Source organism: Tursiops truncatus, chromosome 7 (genome assembly GCF_011762595.2).
Source record: "Tursiops truncatus isolate mTurTru1 chromosome 7, mTurTru1.mat.Y, whole genome shotgun sequence".
NCBI lineage: Eukaryota > Metazoa > Chordata > Mammalia > Artiodactyla > Delphinidae > Tursiops > Tursiops truncatus.
In genome coordinates, this window is record NC_047040.1 from 55,242,917 (window position 1) to 55,265,236 (window position 22,320).

At 39.1% G+C, this 22,320-nt stretch overlaps 1 protein-coding gene across 1 annotated transcript in view; it reads left to right on the forward strand.

The window, feature by feature from the left end:
• The window catches only part of PDE11A (phosphodiesterase 11A), a 435,071-nt gene that overhangs the window by 330,460 nt on the left and 82,291 nt on the right, over positions 1–22,320 (forward strand). The window contains exons 12-13 of the mRNA XM_073806952.1: positions 13,514–13,660; positions 13,922–14,029. Of these exons, the coding sequence (XP_073663053.1) occupies positions 13,514–13,660; positions 13,922–14,029 (255 nt within the window). The remainder of the gene's footprint in view (positions 1–13,513; positions 13,661–13,921; positions 14,030–22,320) is intronic.

Genomic DNA, 22,320 nt, shown 5'->3' on the forward strand with positions numbered 1-22,320 from the left:
TTGTTAATGGGCACCAGCTTGTTAAACACAAATAGAATTTCTGATTCAGAATTTGCCTTTCTAACAAGTTCCCAGATGATGTTGATGTAGTTGGTCTGGTGTACAACTTTGGGAATCACTGGTTTGGGAAATTTTTCCCTGAAAAACACAAAAGACATTTCTCTCTAGACTCAGAGATAGCATAGCTGTGTCTCTGTGGGTTTCCTTTGCCCTTGCTTTTCTTTAATCTTACGAACACTGTAAATCATCTAATATATCAGATTCTCTTTGTAATGGTTACTAGGAAGCTTACAGACAAATTTGGCTATCCTTACAAATGCATTGATGCTGCAGCATGCATTTTGTCTAGTAACTTCACTTCTGATCATGTTTTACATTCCTCTCCTTAGTTTCCCTTTGATTTGTCTTTCTGGCCTATTTTTACTTTCTTTTATTCTCTGTTATTGCTTGGATCTTTGAAATCCACATTAAACCTTTTTTGGGACATAACAGGTTATGTATATATCAGTACTGCTAGCAACAACAAAACAACACTTTGATAAACCATGTTGAGTAAACTTTAATAAGAAAGCAGTAAACTTTCATAACAGAAACATTTTTTCAAAGAAAAATTACTTCAGAATGCCAACCTCACTTAGGAACCATAGGCTTGATGAACAGCCATTTTAAATTAAAGATTCAACACATCATCATCATCTCTCAGGGCTGGTTCTACTTACCTTACACACTGCCTTTAAGATCATTGTAATGTACACAATGCAAGGTGGATTAATCTTATAATCCTTCTTTTAAATAATCTTCTTTCATAAAGAAACTAGAGAAAACATGGAAATATATAATCAAATATTACATCAACTGCATGTGTTAAAGAAGAAACACTGGATACCTTTCTTTTAAAAACTTGTACCAAATGGTTTTCTAATTTTATTTTAAATGTTATATACCGGGAAAAAGGAAAATCTCTTTTGAAATGACCTATTTCTGTTGAAATGCAGCATTTAAATTTTCAGTGCTGCTAATGAGAACTGTTTCTTTGATAAACATAAATAATGAGGGCATATTAGAACTATCCAAGAGCCAGGGTTGAAAAGACAGTTCACGTAAGAGAAAGTTTCTCTATTTCAAAAGGAGGTAGTCACTATGATGCTTCTTTTTCTTTTGGTTCTCACCATGACAAGAAAAATATGTGAGAATCATGTTTTCTCATGAAGGTTATGTTGCTGCATGAAGGATAACAAAGGCAGTTTCTGAGATTAATAGGAAACAGTTACAGATAAGATTGTTTCACCAGAATAGCTCAAGCAGAAGTAAAGGAAAGGCCATGAGATTTTTAACTTCTGGTGAAATTCCTGAAAATCACATGTGAAGAGATGATAGAATTTTCATTCTCCTATTAAGGGGATCAAAGTAATAGGTCTACTCAAGCCTAGAAAACCAAAGTGAATTAAGCAATAATTGAGAATAATTAAACTTTAGTAAGAGAGGGGAAATATTGTACTTAGAAGCTTGCATTTCTTTACACATTCCTCTCTTTTTCAATATAGAGATTATTGACTACTAATCTTCCTTGCGTTTATGCACTAAAAAAGACAAATATATAAAATGCCCTTTGACTTGGTTAGCCCTATAATGGAAAGATTTGCCATTCCATGGGAAGCTTAGGTATTAATAGGTACCAAGGCCCTAGGAGCAAACAGCCTCTAGTGAAGTTCTTCTCAAACATGAGTGCATATAAGAATCATCTGGGAATTGTGTCCAGCTAAGAACCCGTGTTGAACTACAGAGGAGTCAGAAAAAAGCTATGGACCCCTCTCCCCAAATCACACATAAACACATTCGAGCCAATCCACCTAGCTGATTCAGGGACCTAATTCCTACTCTAGGGGTATATTTGAAAACCCTACATTATAAAGTGATTATAAATATTACAGTGATCTATACAACTGCAGAGAAGGAAAAGGTCACTGTAGGATAAGAGAGAATGAATAAGCCCTGCAATCTCGGGGCCGGACCATGGCGACTGACACTGTGTGGCTGACAGGGTCTTGGTGCTCTGGCCGGGTGTCAGGCCTGAATCTCTGAGGAGGGAGAACCGAGTTCAGGACACTGGACCACCAGAGACCTCCCGGCCCCAGATAATAACAATCGGCGAGAGTTCTCCCAGAGATCTCCATCTCAATGCTAAGACCAGCTCCACTCAATGACCAGCAAGCTACAGTGCTGGACACCCCATGCCAAACAACTAGCAAGACAGAAACACAACCCCACCCATTAACAGAGAGGCTGCCTAAAATCATAATAAGGTCACAGACACCCCAAAAGTAACAACTGACACTGCAGAAATACAATGGATCATGAGAGATTACTACAAGCAGCTATATGCCAATAAAATGGACAACCTGGAAGAAATGGACGAATTCTTAGAAAAACACAAACTTCCGATACTGAACCAGGAAGAAATAGGAAATATAAACAGACCAATCACAAGCACTGAAATTGAAACTGTGATTAAAAATCTTCCAACATGGGCTTCCCTGGTGGCGTAGTGGTTGAGAGTCCACCTGCCGATGCAGGGGACACGGGTTCGTGCCGCGGTCCGGGAAGATCCCACATGCCACAGAACGGCTAGGCCCGTGAGCCATGGCAGCTGAGCCTGCGTGTCCAGAGCCTGTGCTCCGCAACGGGAGTGGCCACAACAGTGAGAGGCCTGTGTACCGCAAAAAAAAAATCTTCCAACAAACAAAAGCCCGGGACCAGATGGCTTCACAGGTGAATTCTATCAAATATTTACAGAAGAGCTAACACCTATCCTTCTCAACCTCCTCCAAAATGTAGTCGAGGGAGGAACACTCCCAAACTCATTCTATGAGGCCACCATCGCCCTGATCCCCAAACCAGACAAAGATGTCACAAAAAAAGAAAACTACAGGCCAATATCATTGATGAACATAGATGCAAAAATCCTCAACAAAATACTAGCAAACAGAATCCAACAGCCCATTAAAAGGATCATATACCAGTATCCCAGGAATGCAAAGATTCTTTAATATATGCAAATCAATCAATGTGATACACCATATTAACAAATTAAAGAATAAAAACCATATGATCATCTCAATAGATGCAGAAAAAACTTCCCACAAAATTCAGCACCCATTTATGATAAAAACCCTCCAGAAAGGAGGCATAGAGAGAACTTACCTGAACATAATATAGGCCATATATGACAAACCCACAGCCAACATCATTCTCAATGGTGAAAAACTGGAACCATTTCCACTAAGATCAGGAACAAGGCAAGGTTGCCCACTCTCACCACTATTATTCAACATAGTTTTGGAAATTTTAGCCACAGCATTTAGAGAAGAAAAAGAAATTAAAGGAATCCAAATCAGAAGAGAAGAAGTAAAACTGTCACTATTTGCAGATGACATGATACTATACATAGAGAATCCTAAAGATGCTACCAGAAAACTACTAGAGCTAATCAATGAATTTGGTAAAGTAGCAGGAAACAAATTTAATGCACAGAAATCTCTTGCATTCCTATACACTAATGATGAAAAATCTGAAAGAGAAATTAAGGAAACACTCCCATTTACCACTGCAACAAAAAGAATAAAATACCTAGGAATAAACCTACCTAAGGAGACAAAAGACCTGTATGTAGAATACTATAAGACACTGATAAAATAAATTAAAGATGATACAGACAGATGGAGAGATATACCATGTTCTTGGATGGGAAGAATCAACATTGTGAAAATGACTCTACTACCCCAAGCAATCTACAGATTCATTGCAATCCCTATCAAACTACCAGTGGCCTTTTTCACAGAACTAGAACAAAAAATTTCACAATTTGTATGGAAACACAAAAGACCCTGAATAACCAAAGCAACCTTGAGAAAGAAAAACGGAATCAGGCTCCCTGCCTTCAGACTATACTACAAAGCTACAGTAACCAAGACAGTATGGTGCTGACACAATAACAGAAATAGAGATCAATGGAACAGCAGAGAAAGCCCAGAGGTAAACCCACACACATATGGTCACCTTATCTTTGTTAAAGGAGGCAAGAATATACAGTGGAGAAAAGACAGCCTCTTCAATAAGTGGTGCTGAGAAAACTGGACAGCTACATGGAAAAGAATGAAATTCAAACACTCCCTAACACCATACACAAAAATAAACTCAAAATGGATTAATGACCTAAATGTAAGGCCAGACGCTATCAAACTCTTAGAGGAAAACATAGGCAGAACACTCTATGCCATAAATCACAGCAAGATCCTATTTGACCCACCTCCTAGAGAAATGGAAATAAAAAGAAAAATAAACAAATGGGACCTAATGAAACTTAAAAGCTTTTGCACAGCAAAGGAAACCATAAACAAAACGAAAAGACAACCCTCAGAGTGGGAGAAAATATTTGCAAATGAAGCAACTGACAAAGGATTAATCTCCAAAATATACAAGGTACTCATGCAGCCCAATATCAAAGAAACAAACAACCCAATCCAAAAATGGGCTGAAGATCTAAATAGACATTTCTCCAAAGAAGATATACAGTTTGCCAACAAACACCTGAAAGGATGCTCAACATCACCAATCATTAGAGAAATGCAAATTAAAACTACAATGAGAATGAGGTATCACCTCACACCAGTCAGAATGGCCATCATCAAAAAATCTACAAACAATAAATGCTGGAGAGGGTGTGGACAAAAGGGAACCCTCTTGCAGTGTTGGTGGGAATGTAAATTGATACAGTCACTGTGGAGAACAGTATTGAATTTCCTTGAAAAACTAAAAATAGAACTACCATATGACTCAACAGTCCCACTACTGGGCATATACCCTGAGAAAACCATAATTCAAAAAGAGTCATGTACCACAATGTTATTGCATCTCTATTTATAATAGCCAGGACATGGAAGCAACCTAAGTGTCCATCGACAGATGAATGGATAAAGAAGATGTGGCACATATATACAGTGGAATATTACTCAGCCATAAAAAGAAATGAAATTGAGTTAGTTGTAGTGAGGTGGATGGACCTAGAGACTGTCATACAGAGTGAAGTAAGTCAGAAAGAGAAAAACAAATACCATATACTAATACATATATATGGAATCTAAAAAAAAAATGGTTCTGAAGAACCTAGGGGCAGGACAGGAATAAAGACACAGATGTAGAGAATGGACTTGAGAACACACGGTTGGGGAAGGGTAAGCTGGGACGAAGTGAGAGATTGGCATGGGCATATATACACTACCAAATGTAAAATAGATAGCTAGTGGGGAGCAGCCACATAGCACAGGGAGATCAGCTCGGTGCTTTGTGTCCACCTAGAGGGGTGGGATCGGGAGGGTGGGAGGAAGACGCAAGAGGGAGGGCATATGGGGATATATGTATACGTATAGTTCGTTCACTTTGTTATACAGCAGAAACTAACACATCATTGTAAAGTAGTTATACTCCAATAAAGATGTTAAAAAAAATAAGAAGGAATGGATGAATGAATGGGAATGAGCTTGTACAGAAAATGGGACTTGAATTTCAATTGGCAGAGTAAGGAAAAAGTCAAACCCTGTGGGTGGAGGGGTAGAATAATCTGCAACCATAGAGGGAGAGATGAGAAAAAGGATAATAAATTGCCCATCCTGATGCATCCATGGAAGACTAGAAGATGGTAACACAGTATGGGCAATGTAGAACCAGTTTATGAAGTGCCTTGGATACCAAGCTAAGGAATTTTACTTCATTCAGCAAGCCACAATGAGTCCTTAAAGGCATTTAAAGAGGGAGTGACATGGTAAAAATGGTATCGGCTGAATTAAAGGGATAAAGTCTAAGTTTTAACATAAAAACATATACCATGTTTATTATTTATTTTAATATGAGATAGAATAAGGCCTAATAATTCTTTTTTAAAAATATTTCTTCACAGTTCTTAGACATTTATATTCACTCTTAGCTTCCAAGTTTTACTGCTTCTGTATATAAATCTAGCCCATGAACTGCAGAGGTTGATTATGGCATTGTTGTATGCCTGACCCCAAGAACACGAGGAGGACTCAGATCTTCACATCACTGCCACACACGCCACCAGGTGGCTTCCCAGCCTTTTGCAGCTTCTGTGTTGTGTGTAGATTGAGAGAGCTGGTGGAGCCTGGGAATGTGCTGGGCCAGCATATTCTTGGTCAGCTGACGGTGCACTACTGAAGCTTTATTGCTGCCTCTTTTTGGAATTCTCTATCTTTCCCATGTTTCACATGTCGTGGATAAATCTGTGAGCCACCTAAGTATCCTAGTTTTCCCCGTTCGGAAGTTGGTGCAGGTAAGCAAACTTGTACTGAGATTCAGCAAGACCTGTGTCCTCCCTTCTTGAGGAAGAATAGAAATTAGTTAAAATTTCACCCTTCCCTACTGGACAGGGGCCTGTGTGCTATCTAAACGACTAGTTACTTGTAGTACTGCTAGTCCCTCTAAAGCCTGAGTGCGTGTGTGTTTTAAGCATATCTCAGCTGTGTCCCAAATATACAAGAGAAACCTTCACAGAATCCCATCCAGACAGAAGGATCCCTCATCTCCCTGCTCACCCCACTGTATCACCTGCTTGCTGCTTCCCTTATTTTACTAAGTTATCCTGTCCAGCCAAGGGTGATATTAGAGTCCCATCAATGCTCTGCTGATGAGTCTGAGCTAAGGTTGTTTGCCTGAAGTCTGCCTCTGCTCCCTCAGAGGACAAGTTATTTTTTGCAGGATAGTCTTGGGAGTATTTAGCTGATTCTGTGTTCACAGTAATCAAAACAAAGCTAACAACTGGAGCTTATTCCAAAGTCAGTTGCAAGTTTAGAGACTTCCCCAAATGGATTCAAATAAGTACAGACCAAAACATTGTCCCTTCAAACGGATCCAGGCTGCCCATCATAAAAAATGGATCAACAGGCTAGTCATCTGGGAATCACAAACACTGCTCACAGTGCACCCAAGTTAGCTGCATAATGCGGGCATGGGAAACCCTTCGACTTGGCAGCGGTCTGCTTTTAGAGGCAATATAGTGGTTAGGCGCCAGGGTCTAGAACCAGACTCCTCAGGTTCAAATCCACCTCTGCCAATCACAACAATGCAAATTAGAACAAATTTTCTATCATCTGTTTCAGTTGGCTCATCTATAACATGGGATTAGGAATATTCCTTACCTCTTAGGATCCCTCTTAGGAAATCAAATGAGTTAATATACATAAAGTGCTAGAAGAGTGCCTGGCATGTATGTAGCAAGTGCTATAACAGTGCTGGCAAAACAGACAACTTTGCAGTCCCTTCCACATCACCTCAGCCCAGTGTCCTGTCTTCATTATTTCATTCATCCCAGAATCCTTTGGTCCAGAGGGCTTAGTGGGTGAGTGGGTTGGATTGACAACACAGTTCTCCTTTGAATTTCTAGGGCTGGACCACCACCCACTTTGTTGTTTCTTCCCATTTTCTGAGCATCACAAAATGTAATACTCTTGTGTCAAGGGGTCCAGGATAGTATTTTAACATTTTATAGCCTCTTTGTAAAGCTACCTTTTCAGTTTTAGAGGAGACAGTTTTATGACTCCCTCTGATAGCCACTTAACTATTAAGACCCAAACAAAGAAGAGGAATGGTCACAGGGTATCAGGTACCCCCAGACAGCTAGAGTCCCACTTCTTGAACATTATTCAAATTAGCTCCAGGACTCATAATTCTGTGTTTTCATTTGTTGTTACAATAAAGTAAATGGTTTTTTTAACCAAATGTTATTTCCTGGCTATTAATTCAGTAGTTATTTCGGATTGTAGCACTCCTCTTTGATTTAGGGATATGGTACCTTATAAATATTTAAAAGTTGAAGACTGACACTTGGAGAAATTGACTTTGATTTGTTTTGTTAATATCCTATGGCTAGAGTAGTTATAGCTTTGGAAGATGTGACCCCATTCTCTACCTATCAGAAGAGATGGGGTGCATATGGCTCTATAACAAGGAAATTTGGGGATGCTCTTCTCAAATCTTTTGCAGACTAGACCTCCATGTGCACCTCCAGAGGACACACACTACTCTTTATTCTTCATAGATTTCTCCAGAAACTGCTCTTGAACCCAGGAATGTAGATGAAAGCTATCCATACTTCTCAAAATAGCTGAAAATGGTCATTCCTGAAAGGCTTGGAACTTTCTCTGCATCTACAAGTGTCAGCAAGGGTTTACGACAGGGCTCAGGATGATCTGTAGACTGGTATTATTTAACTGTGGATCACTCAACCTAGTAGGGGAAAAAAGACAAGGTCAATAAGGATGGGTCTTGGTGAACCAGAGGTCATCTTACATTTTTCAACCTAATGTTCTTATTTCCTTTCCATTAACATTTCATAATGAAAAAATGCCTATATTCTTTAATTTTTAAGATAATTAAGTGAATTTAGTGCCTTTGAAGGGTAGAGGATTTATAATGGCATCAGGGAATATGCTATTAATAATCCACAAGACAGGGGCACCTGGAGAGCAGCAATGCAGTCTGCATCGCCATTTCTGCTCTTTGGCAACAAGCTGTAAGAGGGTTGCCAAAGCAGAACCAAACTCCTCTCCTGAAACCAGAAAGACTTGTGTCTTCTGGGACAAGGCTTCTACCCTCTTGGGAAGTGGTTTTCCAGTTGTATTTGACTTTGAATTTGAACAAATTACAACAAGCACAGAACATTCTAAGTACCTGGCATTCTCTGTATGCAAAGCCCTGAAACATGTGATGGAAGTAGAGAGTCATTCTGGAGCTTCCCTAAGGGAAAGAAGCATGCCATCTGCCTCTGAGATTTTTTTTTTTTTTTTTTTTTTTTTGCGGTATGCGGGCCTCTCACTGTTGTGGCCTCTCCCGTTGCGGAGCACAGGCTCCGGACGCGCAGCCTCAGCGGCCATGGCTCACGGGCCCAGCCACTCCACGGCATGGGGGATCTTCCCAGACCGGGGCATGAACCCCTGTCCCCTGCATTGGCAGGTGGACTCTCAACCACTGCGCCACCAGGGAAGCCCTGCCTCTGAGATTTTTACAGCCTAATAAGCTAGGTCAGGATGACACAAGTAAACACATGGGGACACAGAACAAGAGAAAGAGGTCTACATGGTTGCAGCCAGGCCATGCACACAGAAACAAAGGGGCTAAATCAAAGGCTGGATTACCTCTGAGTTCTCCAAGCTGATCATTTAAGGTACCATTTAATAAAGTTAATTTCAATGATTTCTAGATAAAGATGGTAGAGTAAACACACTCATTTTCTTTTACTCCTTCCTTAAGCCCCACTAAAACAACAATAAAGGGACTTTTTTAAAGGCAGAAATTCTCAAAGATAAAGAAACTGGGAAGGGATTTAACCATGACAAAATTTTGAAAGCTAGAAAACGGATGAATATTAATTCAGCAAACCCAAGAAAGCCAAAATAAGCTAAGTGGGAAAAGCTGAGAGGTAAACAGATTTATGCCACAGACCCCTCTCCCCCAAATAGCTCAGGAATTGGCTAATTAAGTACCTTTGGAAATAGGGATGAAGGTAGGGCCGTAAACAAGAAAATGGAGAATCTAAGAAGCAGTTAGATCTCCAGATCCTTCATCCCACACGTCCACTCCATAAAGACTGGAGGCTTCTCCTCTGAAGCGGGTATAATAGCAGCTTTTTGGGATAGGGGGACAGCAGTGCAGAGCTTGAGGATAGGAATACAGGCTGGAAACAAGGGGATTGAATGAAGTTATATACCAATGCTGAGCTCCTCCAATCTCCATCCCTGTAACACCCAGAAGGTTCTTCTCCGGGGAATCTGAGTAGCTAAAGAGCAAAGGCCCGAAGATACAGATATCGGTAGCTTCCCCAAGGAAACAGGTCAGTCAGATCCCTCTTCAGAGAAGCCCCCAGAAGCTCTAATAGAAGCTTTCAGAGGCGCATTTTTAAATGGGGGCTGAAAACCAAAGATCACCACACAGCTAGGGAAAACTTCTAATACCTCTGAAGCAGTCAAATATATTAAAATGATTAAGGAAGGATAAGCTGATTGAGAAAGAGGCTAAACCATCAACGAGTGGATTAAGAATGTATTTACCATTGTGGTGAATACATATAAAGGAACAATATTCAGCCTTAAAACAGAAGGAAATACTGTCATATGGTACAACATGGATGAACCCTGAAGACATTATGCTAAGTGAAATAAGCCAATCACAAAAGGACAAGTACTGCATGATTCCACTTATATGAGGTATCTGAAGAAGTCAAATTCATAGAGACAGAAATGAGAATGGTGGTTGCCAGGAGGGAGGGGGAAATGGGAAGTTGTTGTTCATTGGGTACAGGGTTTCATACACAAGGTGAAAATGTTCTAGACATCTGTTGTACAACAATGTAAATATAGTTAACAATACTTAAAAATTAAGAGGATACATTTATGCTATGTGTTTTCTAACCACAATAAAAAAGAGAGAACTAAAACAAAATGAAGGGAGTGAAGTAAACTCTGAAGGGAGAAGAAAACGTTAAATAGAATTATTAACATCCTCACAATGGTAAGAGAAGACATTGAATCCATGAAACAAAATTAAGGTGCTATTAAAAAAATTTTTAAAAACCCAGACAAAAAAGAAGAGCTCTTAGAAATGAAAACTGTGATATTAAAATATCAAGAATAAGGAGAGGGAATATTTCCTAGAAAGTAGAGAAAAAAGAAAAGAAATGAAATATAGGAGGAAACAGAGAAAAAAAAAAAAACAGTCCAAAGGTCAAATAATGGGAATTCCAGAAAAGGAAAGAAGGGAAGAAATGATCAAAGAGTTCATTTTTCAATTTTTCCTAGAATTAAAGGACATGATTTTCCAGATTAAAGGGCACACCAGGTACCTAGGATTATGATTAAAAATAAACTCACACCTAGGCACATTTTCATGATATTTCAGAACTCTGGAAGCAAAAAGATCCTACAAAAACAGAGAGGGAGGAGGAGTCATTTTCAAAGGTAATGGATTCACAATAGCTTCTGACTTGTCAAAAGTAACATCTAAAGCTAATAGAGAATGCCTTAAAAATTCTAATGGCATGATTTCCAACCTAGAAATTGATATCTAGACAAACTATCAATCAAATGTGACAATAACATGAAGACATTTCAGACATGCAAGCTCTCATAAATTTACCCAGCACACACACCTTTTCTTGGGAAGCTATTGGAAGACATGTCTCACCAAAATAAGGAGAGAGCCAGAAAAGAGAAAGATGTGGGATACAGAAATAAAAGAGAGATGAAGACACCCCCAAAATTATGGTGAGGAAACATCTAGGATGAAAGCTATATAACAAGCTGAGAAGACTGCCAGTCCAGATTGTAGTTCAGAAAGTTCCAACAGATATTTCTTAATAAAACTGATGGAATACCCAAAGTATCTGAATATTTTCAGACGAGATTTAGATAATTGGTAGAGAGTTTCGAGGTTGAATTAGTGATAAGGATGGAGAAAACTAAGCGCACATTAAGGAAGACAGTTATTAACTCTGAGAATACAAAATGCTGTCGAGGAAAGGAAAAGTAATCATACTAAATTGCATGACTTAGCTATGAATATCTTTTACAGAGTCATTATAGTATAAACCCTGAATATTTCTCTAAACAAAGTTATTATATTATTATACTGGGGAGTGAGAAGGGATAGTGTATGAGGTAGCAGAGGTTGACAGGTACAGTGTAAGACAGCTTCATCTTCATCTTCAATGGGGGGAAGTTAGTAGATAGTGCTTAAATCAGAAAATAATTTAAAAATTAAATCACAAGCACCTTACTTTGCCAAATACCCAAAAAAGTGTATCTAGATGATTTGAACGTGGTTGCCTCTAGGTAAGGGAAAATTTTGGTACTGGAAGAGTTCTGCTAATGTGTATGTATGTGTGTGTGTGTGTATGTGTGTGTGTGTGTGTGTGTGTGCACGTACGTGCACGCGTGTGTAACTAACCTTGCAGATCTAACTCTTAAAACTATGTGCACATATAACTTTGATTTAAAAATATTTATTTATTTATTTGGTTGCGCCGGGTCTTAGTTGCGGCACGCGGGATCTAGTTCCCTGACTAGGGATCGAACCTGGGCCCCCTGCATTGGGAGAGTGGAGTCTTAGCCACTGGACCACCAGGGAAGTCCCTGGTTTTAAATTATTCTTAAAGCAAAAAGCAAGGTGTTAAAGTGCTTAGCATGAGGCCAGGAACTCCAAATAAGGACACCTACACACAAAGACTATTTCTACCACCACCGTGTTTGAATTTCACAAGCCTCACCTTTTTCATTCCAAGGAGCTGAATTCTACAAATATGTTAATATAGTAAAATGATTCACTGAAAGATAAGCTGATTAATTTTTAACAAAAATAAACAATCAGCAGAATAGCAGGCAAATTGTCCCATAATGTATGTATCTGTTCATTGTTCTTCCATGCTGTGGTGAATAACCAGTGTTTGGATTTTAGCCTAGAGGTGTTTGCTCTTATGGAGGAGCATGGGGCTGAGAAAGAAGGATTGATTCAGTGGTTTCTGGGATGCTTAGAGCGAGCAGAGTTGGATTTCATTGCTCGGCCAAAGCGGTCCCAGGGCATAAATTACTCCTTGGGTAGTTTACACCCAGTGAATAGACTAGGAATATGAACACAGAATGGTCTCTGATAATCTGAAAACATAGAAATGATTCCCTTATCAAGAGTGGCCCAATGAAACCAGCAAAAATAATTATTCCCCAAGACTTTTTATGCCCTTTAAGTTTGTGTAGGGCAACTGACTGACAGCTGCTTAACATGAGTGAGTGTTTTGAAAACACTGAATATGTACGACCAGTATTATAATTATGTTGTGATGTTTTTATAGAATGTCACTAAACTATATTGCAAATTTATTCCTTCAATGAAACATATGCTGCAAACATCTCTATCCTATTAAGAAACACATTTTGCACTAGAAATGTGCTGTCTGATCCTTTCCATCTTTCTGAATATACAGAACATGTGTGTAACAAAGAGCAAGTACACAGCTACAGGATATCAGGATGTAAGAAACAAGGCAAAGTGGTGTATTCCCATGTCCTTCTCCTGAATAGTGGCAATTAAAATTCACAGCTGCTGGCTGCCCAGATGTTTCTTGTGTTTAGTGCTCTGTAATATGCATCAGAATATACTGTATGACTGCAGTTTCAGTAAACTAGACTGCTTTGTATTCTAAATTCTGCAGACTAGATCCAGTGTGTATATTTTTTCTTCAGATTAGCTTCCCTCTCCCCGACCCCCTTCATTTGCTTGGGGCATTAGCAGTTCAGAAACAAAAGACATTTCCAGCTCAGACTTCAGCTGTATCAGAGTGTAAGTGCAGGTCAGGTCTGATTTATGTGGCACGTCTGGTAAGTAGGAGAGGAGAGCAAGATGAAGGGTTTGGGAAAGCTGGTGAACTTGGCTTGACTTATGTCTTCTGCTTTTGTAGGCAGCCAACATCCCTTTGGTGTCAGAACTTGCCATCAACGACATACATTTTGATGACTTTTCTCTCGATGTTGACACCATGATCACGGCTGCTCTTCGGATGTTCATGGAGCTGGGGATGGTACAGAAATTTAAAATCGACTATGAGGTATGATGTTCTGTCATGGGCGATCCCAGGAGTGCACCTGGAACAATATGGTAGCCACTTTGAGCCTCAGGTTTCCCGAATAAAATTGGGGAAGTTAATACTTTCCCTGCACACCTGGTGGGATTACCGTGAGAATCCTGTGAGATGCTTGTGGCAGGACTTCAATGGTTGAGGATTACTCAGACAGAAGACATCATTTTGGTAATGGTCCACCGGAGATACATACAACTTCCTGACATAATCTTTCCCTTCCCATTTCAGACACTGTGTAGGTGGCTTCTGACAGTAAGGAAAAATTATCGGATGGTTCTATACCACAACTGGAGACATGCCTTCAACGTGTGCCAGCTGATGTTCGCAATGTTAACTGTAAGTGTGTTCGGTGACGATAGAAGGTCATCTGTCATTTGTGAGGACCTACAGGCTTCACCTTCACGTTCCCATTTCTCTGACAAATTGCCCTGTGACTTATTTTATTTTGGAAGTTACCTACCCTGGTGATGGGAGTATATATTTCACAATGATCTCTGAGCTTTAAGGCTGTAAGATCTCTGACACCTTGAAGCAGGTGTAGTCTTGGAATGATTGCTTTAGTCTCTTTTTAATGTTTTATCTTGGGAAACTGTTTTTTTTTTAACAAAAGAAATGCTTGGATTTTCAAAGCAATCTTTTTGCAGAGGATATGGGGATGAATGACTAAACAAAGAGATCCACTGGATAAGACTTTCTAGGCTGGTAGAAAGCCAAAGACGGGGTGTGTGAACATTACCCCCAGGGACACGGGAATCCTGAGAGATGCTTATCTGAGAGAAGGTCCAAGGAGGCCCCGGGAAGGAAGGAGTAGGAGTGAATGCTCTCAGGGTTTAAGGGTACACTAGGCTTCAAACCTTCGCTCCAGGTGCCGTAACTCAGTTAAGGTGGCCAGTCTGTTTTAATGGGGACAGCCAGGGCAGCTGGCCAGACGTAAGCCTTGGAATTTAATCTAAAAGGAAATGTTTGTGGCAAAGACTGAAACAAAATCCTATATTCACCTCCATTTGCTGGCAAAAAATAAGGCTTGTTTTGGTTTTATTTGCACTTACACTGTTAAGCTATCATCAAGTAAAATGGTCTCTGGCTTAAATATATTGGTTTCTTTGGCCTCCTGGTGATATATACATATATATGTGCCCATATGTGTGTGTGTAAACATATTTACCACACTCACAAAAAAGAGGAGACCTATTTTGGATTCTCATAACATAAATCCAAATACCTTACATCTTTGCACCCAGATTAAAATTTAAACCCAAAAGAAGGAACTCCAAATGACATTTTCCTTTGGTCCACATGAAGGAAGACTTCCATTCCTTCCTCATGAAATGTTCTGCCCACTTCTCTACCTACTAAAATTTTACTCATTCTTTAAAAGGCATTGATCTAATGCCAGTTTTCCCGTGAAGTCTTTGCTTTCCATTAATCATCAATAATTTCAGTAATCATCAGCAATCATCAGTAATTACTTACTTCTCTGCACTGTGTCTAGTACAACACATCTTTCTTTCTGCTGTGTATTTTAAGTTAAAGATCTCTCATTCTCCTATAAAGTAAGCAGCTTGAGGCTAAAGAGATAATTTGTTGTTCTTGCAATAATCTTAATTAATCTATCTGTTGAGAGCATGACCAGCACCCTATACTCAATCATGTACTTGGTAGGTTTTCAACAAATTTGTGTTGGATTGACTTGAACTCAAATGCACATGTAGCATAAGAAGATGAGACCAAAATGTCTTCATTGTTATACTCAAGGACTTGTTTTTTGGGTCCTTAACTGCTTAAGGAGCAAGGAGAATAACCTGGAAAAACTGGACTGGCCCCATCTCGCTGTAACATACACCATGAAAGCAGCCAAATGAGGAAGGAAGATGCTTTGAGCTGTGAGCCTTAATTGCTGAAGTGCCAAAATTACATGAAAAAAACAAAAACAAAAACGCTTTCGTCTTGCTTTTCCATATCAGATCTCAGTAGACAAGGAATAACTTTCTGTGTGTAGAGTTTATGTACATGGCTCACAGAGGACATTTAATAAAGAAATTATTAACCTGTTATTTTGGAAAACATATGGATTTGTGGTGAATTCCCAAAATAAGTAAGTGGGAACCTTGTTCAACAAAGGATTGGAGATGTCAAAAGCAGAAATAGATTTTACGACAAGCCTTAAAATAGTTGGGATGGGGGAAGCTGGCAAGAGCTTCGGGGTCAGGTGGACACTTAGGAGAAAATGGAATCCACACCCAGTTTTCTTCGATAAATGTTTCCACAATATGGACAATCTTGATCCTTTTTGAGAAATTGAAGACAGCAGAACTCTCAACCTATGTCAACCACAATGGAGGTACTCTTACTGCCAAAATATTTCAAGGGTATAGTTGTTTTTGCAAGTCCGCTCAGCAACCTTGAAGAGTATCACTGTTTGAGAAAGTCTGGGTTTTGTTTTCGTATTAATACTAGCTCAAAAAGAGAAGAATTCACTCTTAAAGTTCTCCTGGCCGGGGGTGGGGCTGGGGAGTAGGGTGGGCAGAGGTTGCAAAATAAAAACATGACTTTGGGGAAAATACATTGGTGAATGTTATTTTTTTCTCCCTCACATTGAATAGAATAGCCACATCTGGAAAAGATATTATTTTCTGCTCATTAAATGTTGCTGAACTTGACTAAGGGTTACAGTAGGTTGAAAATGTCAACTTTTGTTTGTCCCTAACACAAGCAGTCTCCTCTCCAACTTGACCATGGGCAGCCTGGTCAATCAGAATTTTTTCACTAAGAAAATAATTATAGAAATAATAAATATTACTTGATCAGGGAAGAAAAAGTGAACTTAATTCCCTCATCAATTCTAACTTCTGGAATACGACCTCAGTAGGCAAAGTAGGCAAAATGATAACCTACTTTTCTCCATGAGTGGGCACTAATGCTTCAGGTACTCCTGAAAACTGTTAGGGTCTTTCACTGTTTTGTTCTCATCAGTGATTTTATTTACATTCTAGTTATCCCATATTCCATTTGCATGTGTTGAGTTAGAACCAAAAAATGAAAGTAAAAAATCATCATACATTAACCCCTGGATTCATTCATTCAGCCTGAGTCACAAAACCAAGACAGCATGGCGCATGTGCACGAAATTTTCCTCTAGATGGCACTCCAAGGCAAAGTTTCCCAGCCAGTTGCCTGGAAAGAAGGGTGGGGGGCGGAAACCTTACCAACATTCCCTGAAAATGCTTCTTTTCTTCTAAGACAAGAAGTACTGAGACACACACGCCACACTCTTTTCTTAAAAGAGACACCAACAAAGCCAGTGTGCCGAAAAGAGCCCCTCCTATCAAGATGGACCTGTATTAGGGCTGCCTCCTTGCCCGCAGAGCTATTAGTGTGAATAGTATGGCACTCTCCATGTGTCTAACATCTGTGGGTGTGTATTTTTCCAAGCCCATTGTCTCTGGGAATGGGAAGATGCACATTTGTGTGTCATTGATGAGCAAACTATGACACGATGTACAACAGAGCAAATTATACATATAAGAACCGGCTTCCCAACCTTTAACCCTAAAATAATTTCAGACACAGAATATAAAGTTATTCATGAATGAGTGAATTCATTCATTCAGAATCATGTTTTGCAAAAGTATTCCACCTCATGTCTAGGTAACAAAGAGGTTTTGTTCCTTTAGAAATTAAAAAGAAAAAGAACAAACTGCATTGTAGGATAGGCAATTTGATGTATAAACGGTGGAAATTTAGTTCACTGGGAATCCTGTTAATGACTTATTAAATTATTACAAGCCTCTGGCCTGAAATTCCAAATATTAAAATGAAAGCTTCAGTCTTATTCTTTGCTTCTAAAGAGATATTTAGGTAGTTAAAATTTACCAAATATTTTTAATTCCTTGGATAAATGCAGTCTGCAGTGCCAGTTACTATTTGTGGTTAAAACAGGGAATAAAAACTGCAGATAGATCAAGAATAATTATACAAATTTTCTTTATTTATAGAAGCTTGTAGAATAAATATTCCAGCAAGCACATACATAGTGAAAGACGATAAGCACATTTCTTACATGCACAATGTAGACCAGATACAGGAACCGACCACGCTTTTGTTTGTATTCTGTCAAATAAAAAGGCATGTGGTGATGCCAAGGTTGCAGGGGCATTTTTCGGTTTTATAAATGATGTATGAGCTCTGACAGATTTTCCAGGGGGAAAAACAGGTTTCCTTAAGAGTCAGTATTCTTCACTATCCCATAAATGTACTCATTAGCACTTTGGGCCATGCCCAGTATCCTGTAGGGCTCAATAAAGATTCACTGAATGAGTGGATTCAGTTTAGGGTCGTATTATTCAGGGACCCGTGCTGCTCAGTGTCCAGTTTTTCAAAAAACTATAAAATGATGAACAGCTATCATTGCTAGAAATCTTGTTCTTTCTTCCTATCACACTAAGGTTCAGCTAGGGTTCATATAGAATATTATGATCTTGTAGAATTCACTGGATATGAAAAGAGATGAGCACATGATCACATTAAAATTTATGGTGGTGCTGGTGGCCTGGTGCTGGTTGGGAATTGCAGTTAAACACTAATAATAACCAAGTATTGCAGCAAACACATTGACACCTCCTGACATTTACTGGGGGCTTCTTAAATCTTAAATGTGGAGGTAGCGCGTTTAAGTCCATATTTGGGTTGTCAACAAGGTTATTTTCAGAGATAAGCCAAGTCGTTTTATTGATAATTCAAACTACAGAGCAGAAGGGACGTTTAGGAAGAAAAATCCTTCCTGTTCACTAGCTTGAGGATAATGTGCTGTCCTCTGTCTGCCGTTTGCATTGAAGTCCTTGATTTTTGAGGTAGAAAATTCCTTCTGGAAGGAGATCTTAGAAGCACAGTTGTAATTCTCCCTCCCCTTCCAACCCAGAGAAGGACAGAACCAGTTGAATTTTCAAATAAAATATTTTTGCTCAATAACCAGGATCCTAATCTTGACGGAAATCTAGTTTCTTTGTAGGTCCTAACGTTGGAAGGTACAAAGAGATCTGCGGTCTTGTTCTGTAACTCACAGTAACAAAGTAACAAACAATAATCGTATTTATTATCATCAAACATCACTTTACATTGCATTTCCTTGTAAGTAGTAACTAGTTATATTTACTTTAAAATAAATAGCAGCATTATCAGAATAATACAATAAAATCTGTATGTAAGAAATACCAATTCTTTAATCATCATGTAGGTATATCTTGAATTCCAATGTAACTTCAAAGAAGGCAAATTTTTAATTTAGGAAAGGAGCGATTTTTAATGCTTTTGCAGAATACCAGCACTGGGCACTATGGAGCTAATCAATTTGAATACTGTGTTTAAATTACATTTAAGACTCTGGCTTTTAATCATTTAAGAAGGGTTCTATTTTTATTCTCTCTTGCCACCTCTCAGAGCTCCAGTGAGGTACCCCATGCTTCTAGCCGACATTCCCTTTTTCCACACTTATTTTACAAAAGGAAAAAGGCAAAGCCGCACATACTTAAGAACCTGGTGTGCTAATAATCAAACAAACAATTGGGCAGAAGGATAATGCAATCCATTTCCTCACACAGGAGAGTACCCTCCATAACTCACTTTAAGCGCTGCCATTCGTGAGTTATGGGTCATTCCCTTTCTAGTGAAAATAAATTCTCCCGCACCATCAGCCAGAGCTGAGTATTTTTCTTAGGACACATAAACTGTAAAAGTGTATGAACATAATTGTGCCGTTGTTTCGGGGAGAATATAAGCTCTTGTCCATGGACACAGGCTTGTCAGGAAATGTATGTGGTTTCAGGGCTGGGGCTGCCTAGTTACAATATAGGATTTTTGATTACAGTGAATTTATTCCTGCGATTTTTACGGTGTTGGTAAACTGCTTAATCTGTCACTCTGTATTTTATGATGCCAGCCAAATCCTCCAGGTCAGGGAGACCCAGGAGTAGAGCCCCAGTCATTTTTCATGGTTTATGACTTAGTAGCGGCACCTTCTTGAGGCTGAAACTTGGCACCTAAGGGTGTCAAGCTGGGAACTTTTAAGTTTTTTTTCACTAGTCTCGTGTTTAATTTTAGCTCAATGATGCGTAATAAAAATTTGGGTAAGTTTTGAAGAGGCCTCATATTCTTGAAATTCACCAACCTCGCTTTTTTGTGGCACTTGGAGAGGACAGTCTGTCTGCACAATTAATGTGCACCAGGTGATGTGCTTCATTTTCTGTGCTCACACACCACATGTTATATTCAATTCACTCGCAATTTATCATAAAATATAAACCATATTTCTAAACATGAAAAAACATGCTATCTTTATCCAAAAAATCATAAAGCGCATATATTCTTAGTATTACAAACTGAGTCCTTAAGAATCTAATGTGGTTTTTCTTTTGTCTCTTTTTGAAATACAGTATGCATGCTACATACATGTAGCTCTGTTTTTTGTATTATCTAAATTGAAGGAAAAACCTCAATTTTTAAAGTCTTAAGATAGTTACTCTGAAATTTTCCTTTTACTGGTTGTATTTGTTTTCACACATTTTATCTAAATATGAGAGCAGAGATATATTGACCGATTTTTATTTGACCACATCAAGACCTCTTGAGAATGAAATAAAGAGTATTGACAGATGCCAGAGGTTTGCCTTGAAATATTCTAGCAAACAAACAAAACCGTGCATGTGAAGAGGTAGCTGAAACAAGACAGAGGAACATGGCTTCCTCCTGAAGTTAGGTAATGAGTACATGGGGGCTCAATACAGAATTCTATTTTTCATATGCTTTTAACTTTACAAAATAGATGATTTTATAAAATTAGGGTAACAAGTAGGTTAAAAATTAAGTCAAGGAGGTGGTTAAAAAATAACTAAATAAAATTGATTACAATCAATTCATTTTTTATAATTCATGCATCATCTACTCAAACATACATACTTGTACCAGTTTTGCTGCCTTGCCATTCTGAGACTTACAAGCATTCGCAATATCATTTGAGAATCAGAGACAAGTTGTGTCCAAAACATGACTTAGGTTTTGCAATTTGATAATAAGTGCCTTCAGGAGCTTCTGGTTGTAAAAGAAAGTACGTAAGTGTAGACTGTAAGGTCTTTCCAACTCTGAGCTTGAGGAAAGGATTATTGTGGACTTAAATCAGTATTTAATTAATGCCAAATCAATAATTGACTAATATCTTGAGAAGAAAGAGAAGCAAATTTGATCAAAAGTATCCGACTCCTGTGGAAATCAGACAGACTACAACTGGTTTGTGTTGTTATCGCATGCTTTTGTGAAGGAGACATGTAAACATGGTGCTGGTGGTTGGTGGTCCCCTAACAGCTGGTAAGGTTCTGGTGTCTGGACCTGAAAATGGGACTGAAGTGCCTTGTTTTCAGCCTAGCAGACCCAAATATTGGCAGACAAACATATCTGTAAACACCAAGGGAGTATGACCGTTAAATCTAGATGCTATGGTTTGTCCAGTAGGGTTTTTTCCTGCAATGGAAGGTTGCGCTTGTGTGAATATCTGTTCTTCTCCCCCTTGTGTTTTCATTACCCACTATCTCTGGTTGGCAAAGACAGGATCTTTTTTAAAAGGAAGATAGGATATGGCATTAAGCATAAATTTGTTCGTAGCACTCTTGGTAAGCAAATGAAATCTACTTCTATCTTAAAGCTTGAGAAAGTCCTCTGCCTAAAATCACTGCTTTGGAGCAAATTGAATAGGTTGGTATCCATCAGCCTGCCCCCAGGATTTACATGTTAAGAGGTGGCCATTCCATCTTGAAGCAAAAAAATAGATCCCAAAATAAAGCACGCTGGACTTGCTGTAAATGCCCGTGAAGCCCAAACTTGTGGGCTTAATGCTCTTACTACTCTGATCCACTCTGATCCAGTCAGCTGGGATATGGGCTGAGTTGGGAGGGTGACAGAGGCACCCTTCTCACAGAACCTTCCGTCCTTGTTAGGAGATCTGAGTTTCACTGATAGACACCACATGTGAAGGATGGTCTAGCACAGCTGGACCAGCCATCAGCATTGTAGTTTGGGACTTTCTTTAGAAGACCAACACACTTTGTATGTGGCATTTACAATGAAACCCTCAACGAGCATTATTTGGCTACAGTAAATTTGATTTTAATAATGTACCAAACAAAGGCCCCAGACAGGGCCCCTGCAACACTGCATACCAGAAATTAAGAAACACCAGGAATTAAATGATGCTTCTCTAAATGCTACCTTTCGTCCCCAAGCTCACATCACTTCTAAGGTATGAAGTCATGTTTAGATCAGTTGAGACATGATGACACGATTAGGGATATGGTGTGCAGATTCTTCTAGAGAAGGCACTTCCTTGAGAAACTATGTTCTTCCAAACCTCTTGGAATGGTCTGAGCAGTCTTCTTTGCCCTTCTAATCCAAGGAAAGAGAAAGATGAAGGGGAGAAGAAAAGCTCTACAAAAGCCCATCATGCTCTCTCTTAACCTCAGCCAATCCGTGGAAGACTCCACTGCAGTGCCGGCTGCCAGCATCCACGGAGGAGCATTTGGAGCCAAGGACCTTCTTCGGTTTGGAATTTCTGGGACCGTTAGGAATTTCCAGTACATCACCGG